General features: G+C 38.2%; 1 protein-coding gene across 1 annotated transcript; it reads right to left on the bottom strand.

Annotated features, from left to right (window-relative positions):
• Nucleotides 1-1,518: 1,518 nt before the first annotated feature.
• LOC125542247 (alpha-terpineol synthase, chloroplastic) lies at nucleotides 1,519-6,039 on the bottom strand. The gene is made up of 7 exons (XM_048705205.2): nucleotides 5,712-6,039; nucleotides 3,949-4,198; nucleotides 3,391-3,754; nucleotides 2,992-3,210; nucleotides 2,441-2,591; nucleotides 2,015-2,266; nucleotides 1,519-1,916 (listed from the first exon to the last, which is right to left on the bottom strand). The coding sequence occupies exons 1-7, from the start codon at nucleotides 5,976-5,978 to the stop codon at nucleotides 1,629-1,631; spliced, it is 1,791 nt and encodes a 596-aa protein (XP_048561162.2). The 5' UTR covers nucleotides 5,979-6,039; the 3' UTR covers nucleotides 1,519-1,628.
• Nucleotides 6,040-6,868: the final 829 nt, after the last annotated feature.

The following is a 6,868-nucleotide window of genomic DNA, read 5'->3' as shown; positions in this document are numbered from 1 at the left end:
ATTCATTGTCCATGTTTAGATGAATGATCTACAAGAGGAAGTGGTGTGCACTAGTTGAGTTCTACCCTACAATTCATCTACTTCAATGACATTAAGAGGAAAGGGACTGTATTGTATTAATGCCACTAACAATAAAAAGATAGTTGCCTAGTTGTCTCGGTCATGAGCTCGAGAAAAGGGAATATAATATTCATCGATTTCCTTAATGCAATACTCCGTTTATTACTTAATACGCAAGATGCATCATGGATTTTGGTCTTTCAGTGGAGTATTAGCTATAAATGCATGTTGGATGGCGCTCTACGAGTACAATGACGTAATTCCTATATGTATGATTAACCATAAAATTGCAATTTTATCGATACACAACAATAATTTGTTTACCATGCATATGCTATTGGGAGAGATTTCACTAGTGAAATTATGGATCCCTGATCCATTCTTCCTCATAAATACAACTTTTCTTTTTTTACACTTTCTTGTACTTAAAATATTCTTCAATTAATTGTTCCACACACTTTCAATCAATTCCAAATACTTGAGACGGTAATTCTTGTGTAAGTAGAAAAGCTAGTGAGATTGACAACCTCATTAGGCAATTTGGGGACAAAGAGTTTCTTAGTTGAGTGCAAGGTTGATCATTTGCTCTTGGAGTTGAGATTTATGATTGATAGCCATAGTTTTCTAACTACGAAGAAATCTCTTGAGTACTACAAACCCTCTCACTTGAGGTCCCAATATATATTTTTTGGCACTATTGCCAAGGAGCGTTAGCTCGGAAAAAATGGTACTTTTGGGCAATTTGCCTTTTGAGAGAAACGGTCTGATTTCTTCTTTCTCTATAAATAGGCGTCCACACCCTTTCATGTGAGGGGGACACCCAACCATTTTCACATCTGAGAGAGTAGTTTCCTAAGCTATTTGAAAGACTACCTCCTCTCTTTCTCGAACCCCTTCCTTTTATTTATATCTTCATGTTTTAAGCCTATCCTTTGTGTGTGTGTGTGTGTGCTATAGAGAGAGAGATTCCATGGGTTCTTGGAGTGGAGATCTTTTGAGGAGTTCTACCAAGTGATTCTTCATTAATCGTTGCTCTTGGAGAGTGTGCACATCCTAGATGGTTAGGAATCACTTCGGAGCCTTGAACCATGATATTCTATAGGAATCAAGAGCTGGAATGGCTTGGAGATCGACTACTTTGTGAAAATCTACCTCGAGTGTGGATTGACATTTTTGGTCGATAACCATGGTGGGATAGGTTGTCTTGCACTTGGTTGGCCCTTTGTGGTATTATAGTCTTTGTTACTTGAAGACTCCGTCAACAAGGACTAGGATATCGCTAACTATCTGAACCAGGGTAAAACATCACTGATCCCATCTATGTTTGCATCCCTCCGCTATACTTCATACTTCATTGCAATATATTGATTCACTCGTTTGTTGTCTTGTATAATCATGGAATTGTATGTATAGTAGACAACCTCTTTAAAGAATAGTCACACCATTTACATATGCATAGAGACTACACACCGATATGTATAAAATATTATCCAGTTGGATCTGGTTCCTTATTGGAAGAGATTATCACACTAGCACACTTGTTGGTTGCTTTATACTACTAAGCAATCTCAAAAAGTCTCCACAAATAATGATCGGATGATATCCTTGAGGTTCCTACAGTTAGTAAAGTTATCGTCTTTGTTATACATGAACTCCATTGTTCTTGTGAGGTTAAATATCGCCTCAATCAACTTCCTCGGTTGGTCAATATTAGGCTCTAGCCACTCACCATTGAAATCTTTCCATGACTCCTCCTTTAGCTCTTGTATCTTGTGACGTGCTATTTCAATCGAGACATTGTGTTGTTTCATGTAGCTATCCATTGTCGAAGCAACATGAGGCGTCATCTGCTCTCGCTGCGGACACACGTTAAATAATGAATAATAGATCAAGCATTATATATACATGCATCTGTGTTCTATTTTGGATGAAATTAATGAATACTTATTATTACCTCATAGGTCATGATATCATCTAATAGTCTAACAATTATGCAAAGCTTCTGCACAATTTTAGGCACAGTCAAAATCCATTCAAAAGAATCCTTTGTTGCTATGTCATCCATTCCGACCAGTGAAGTGCAAGCCAACAAATGGCATGCACAAGTCCTTGCCGAGACCTGAAGATGCTCTTCGATAGATCTTGGGATGAAGTTCTCTTCGCACATTTTAACCTCTTTGTTGTAATTTCTAACTAGATCCACTATCTGAAAATTGGAACATAACACCCATTTATTTAGAACAATTTGAAAGAGTAAGTTTTAAACATGTTACAACATTAACAGCATAAATGCTAGTGTAATTTATCACTTAGATAGATATAATTAAATGTAATTATGTTATTTTCAAAAAGTATTTTTGAGGAAGATAAGCTCACTTACAAAGTTTCTGAGGTAGGTCATACGGTATTTCTCCTCCGATGCTAGCTTGTTATCAATGATCTGATGGCAGTCCATGATTTTTTCCAATGCATATTGCATGCACTTTGGGAGAACATGAGCTACCTTTGGATCCCAACTGGACATGAATGATCTGTCCTAAATTTAAAGCAGAATAATATGAGTGATGCAGATTCAACAATGTTAGTTAAGCAGTATTTAAGGTGGAGATTCATACATGCAGCTGAAGTTGATATTTTAAAGAGCTGAAAACAAAATTCAAAGATGGTTTCTTATGGAGCGAACTCTCCAAAAGAATCATATGCACCACTATATACATGAACAATGGAAATTACAAGAGAATAAATAGTTAGAGCTAACTGCATGGAAGTTTTATGTATCGTTATATGCCAAGCCAACGGCTTCGAGGAACTACCACTAAATTAGCCAAGACATATGTTGTTTCATATTGCATAGTGTAATCTTTGCCCGTTTTTAACCAGCTTGTCCCACAAAAAATGAGTATAAGAATGTTTGCCATGAAAGTTACAAACCTTTCTACCCACTCGGTAAACAATTCACACTCTTCTGATGTTCCAAATGAATCATAAATATCATAGATGATGGTTGTAGTGTAAATCACGAACGTAAGTATTATTCGGCCCCGTGAACAGTTGGGTTGGTAGTATACTCCCAACATCCACAAATAACATTCCACGAGTCTATCTCGAGCGAACGGGAGCCTTGAATGAACTTGCAGATTATTCCACCACCTGTACATTTTTTTGAAACTTTCTAAGATGCTCATTAGAGTATAAAACTTAAAAAAAATCAGATGAATGTAGATCAAATTTTGACCCGAAACTGCTTCAAAGTTAATTATGATAAAACACATTCATGATCTATAAGGTTAAGATAGGACAAGCTCATTGAAATAATGTTAATAATTTCACCTTGTAGTAATTTTCAACTCTTGTTGATACTGGAGTTGCATCAAATTGAAATTCACCTTTGCAAGTTCCAATACCGATTTATTCATTGTAGCTTCTTTCTCATATGTAGAGATATAGATCTTAACATCATAAATTGCAACCCTTCGCGGGAGGGGTATCTCAAGTGCACATTGAATTTCATGTGCCATTAATCCTTCTAGATATGGCAGTTTTGATTCTAAACTCCTTTTGGTGAAGGATATAGCTTTGTCAAGTATTATCTCTCCATGGATACTAAAATGTGCGGCATTGTAAAGGCTCAATAGTTCTCTCGGAGTTGCTGTCAGAAAAGTTCCATCCTCATCTAAGAATTTCGCAAACACGTCTGGAATAATAAATTAAAAATTGTCAAATAACTAGTTTTTCAAATTAGAAAGAAGAGTACGTACAACAAATAAACAGTAGCCTCATGTTGGAAAAAACTATAATTAGGTATCATTGGTACGATATATCCCTATCAGCCACTTTAAACTATAATGTTTTACTTCATAATAATGATTGAGTTTGAATGTGTCTTACCTGGTGAAACCTTGTATCCATGTTTACGTAGTAGATAGAACCAAATGGCTACTGTATGAAGATCAAAGTCACTAACATTGGCACTATAAATTTGTTTTAACGCCACATTAATATCTTTTTCAAAAAGATAATCCAAGCAAAGACGCTCTAAAGCAACAATGAGATTCATCCTCTCAAGATAGGTGGTGGAACTTGATATCAATTTGGACACATCTTTCCTGAGTTCTTCTACTCGTTCTACCATCCATGTCTGCTAAAAGCAACAAGACAAGTGAGTGTATTAGACACTAATTACTAAGTAATTATTCATCTGTCAATTATTGGACCTTTACACTAAATAGTTATCCATGGGTGAATTAGTGGGCCCTTTTCAATGAAATTGATACTAAGGCATAAAGACGTAAAGCACGATGTACTTGAGTTTTGTGTACCGCCAACTGTTAACACCAAACATGAAGTGAGTTTATTTCACCAACACACTGTTTATGAATATATATGTAGCACCTTCATGTTTTTGTGCATTTATTTAGAAAAGAGGAAATTTTCAGTGGGGAACGATGTACCAGTTTGATCGTGAGGAATATATATGCACCATGTTTCTAAAAGAATGTATTTTTTTCAAATAAACAAATATGTTTTTCGGAGTATGCCTATGTTAGTATTTTTTTTAAATGCACACGTGAACATGGTTCCACGCGCACCCATGTGTATAGTAGATTACAAAAATACTAAAAAAACAGAAATTTTGAGATATCAAACTTGGTCGACCATTCTACTCGTGTATGAAGTTTCATGAAGGAATGACACGGGTATTTCATAATGAACAAAATACAGTCCGACCTTACAAGTCCTTCAAACAATGTTTTTGAATATATCTTCGATTTTCTAATTTTTCTTCAGAATGTCATGGGTATCATTTATTCGCGAAACTTCATATGTGAGCTAGTAGAATGGTCGACCATGCATGCTACAGTGTCTAATGTAAGTTGGGCTTTACATTGGCCCATTATATAAGCCATGTTTCAAATTTTGATTTAAATTTTTGTGACATCATAGATCCATGCCTTGTTTATGTGCTAATTTCCTTTTCAGTTTTTTTTAAACATACTAATTACAATGTATTTTTTGGCGCCTGGTGCACAGGTCGTACCAGATACTTTCCCCATAGGTACTACAAAAATACATGGCCTGATCAAAACAAGCCACCCCGCCCACTTTGGACATTGGGAACTTGGGATTTCTTTCTACTTTAGAAAATTTCCAGAAACAGAAGCACACTATTTTAGAAACTCCGCAGTGACATGTCATGTACTTCCTCCATTCCCTTATACAAGACCATAAACTCAAATTACATGTACCAAAGTAAAATTTAATGACTGCTTTGCAAACCCACTTTTTTCGTTAACCGGGATCATTAATACACCCGCATGCAAGAAAGGAAGGAATGAGAAGAAAGTAGCACAGTGTCAGTATGATTACATGCATGCAAGTATTAAACAAGTTGGTAGTATGAGGAAACATCATTAATTTTTACCTTGATTATAGTTAGTGGCCTTGTATAGATGAAAAATGTATTTTTCAGAGTGGCCTTGTATAGATGAAAAATGTATTTTTCAGAGTGGCCTTGTATAAAAGAATGAACTGGGTAATAAGAGAGTATATTGCTTGAATGGTTTCAATATGCAGTCCATTTGTTGTACAGCAGTAAAAAAACAAGCATATATGCAGGTAATAAAGAGTAGAGGGTATATATATGGTTCCACCTGCTTTTGAGAGGAAGCTGCTGGATCAGAGTGGTGAAGGAAGAAATCCCCCCACACAGAAGGGTAGAAGCCGCAAGGATTCCTGCACGACCGATCGTCAACCTCATGCTGTGCTTCTGCCGCCGGAGCTTGCCGCTGACGGCATCGCAGTGCGGTGTGCCGCGGCCGCTGCCACCTCCAAGAAGGACTTCCGGCCGGCCGCGCCGCGGGAAGGCAGCTCAGGCTCCCTCCCCGTGCTCCTCCCAAGCAGAAGGTGGTGGTTTGCATTTTCACCTGCTAGCAGCAAAACTGCCTGTCTTCCTGCAACGGCGTGGAACCCGTGTTGGCATATATAATTACAAAGCAACGAGCAGTTGTTAGCAATGGAGTGACCTTTTTGGCCGTGCTCTTGTGGGAAACTTCAATCATGCATGCACAGTAGAACCAGAGCATTCGATGCAGTAACAGTATCCAGCAGGTGAAACTTCAACATCTAGCACATGGACCTGCATTATCGAAACACCTCATCATCCAGAAAGAACCAAGATCATGCCAATCCGGAAAGTGTGGTGGTGCTCAATTCGGTCTATCACTGAAAATGGAACCAGTCTTCTAAAGAAAACGTGTTTATTATAAAAATTCATGAAAAAGGTACAAAGCACATCAAACATAGCAAAACTACATCAAGTTCCATAAACCACCGAACGGCCACCATCATAGAACGAGTCAGCGACGCACCGCTATCGTTGCTGCCCTATCGGAGCCAGCCTTACCTTGTTGGGAAGTCTTTGTGCATGTGCCTCTAAGGACAAGCGCTTCGAAGCCGCAATTGTCGTCGAAATTGAACCTTTGAAGCGATCTGAAGCGTCTGGTATCTCGCCATTGTGTTCGCACCACGAGAAACACAAACTTCGCAGCCGCAAGGAGACAACGGGAATTTATGTCAGAGCTCCATTGAGTCCATTCAGACAGATGAACTTGAGAAGGATCAATGGCCAGATCGATAATGATGTACTGCCTCTACAAGAACAAAAAAAATCCTAACCAAAACTACTAGTCGGAACCAAGGCACTGGGATTCTCCTCGCCACCACCGGCCACCGGAGGAGCAGGCAAAGGGGAGTCTATTCTACGGGCTCATTGGCGAAGCCTGGAGGGGATGTGTTTGCCCTTCCCTCT

Source organism: Triticum urartu, chromosome 3A (assembly GCF_056163025.1).
Source record: "Triticum urartu cultivar PI428250 chromosome 3A, HENAU_Tu73, whole genome shotgun sequence".
Classification (NCBI taxonomy): Eukaryota; Viridiplantae; Streptophyta; class Magnoliopsida; order Poales; family Poaceae; genus Triticum; species Triticum urartu.
The sequence above is the reverse complement of the archived record's forward strand: the minus strand, read 5'-3'. Positions and strand labels throughout refer to the sequence as shown.

Bases quoted from the DNA above. Each gene is read 5' to 3' on its own strand.
- LOC125542247 (XM_048705205.2), bottom strand. From the start codon at position 5,978: ATGCAAACCACCACCTTCTGCTTGGGAGGAGCACGGGGAGGGAGCCTG. The intron at 3,755-3,948 runs GTAAGACACATT...TTATTATTCCAG, and splicing joins TGGATACAAGGTTTCACCAG to ACGTGTTTGCGAAATTCTTA. The intron at 1,917-2,014 runs GTAATAATAAGT...GTGTGTCCGCAG, and splicing joins ATGATATCATGACCTATGAG to CGAGAGCAGATGACGCCTCA.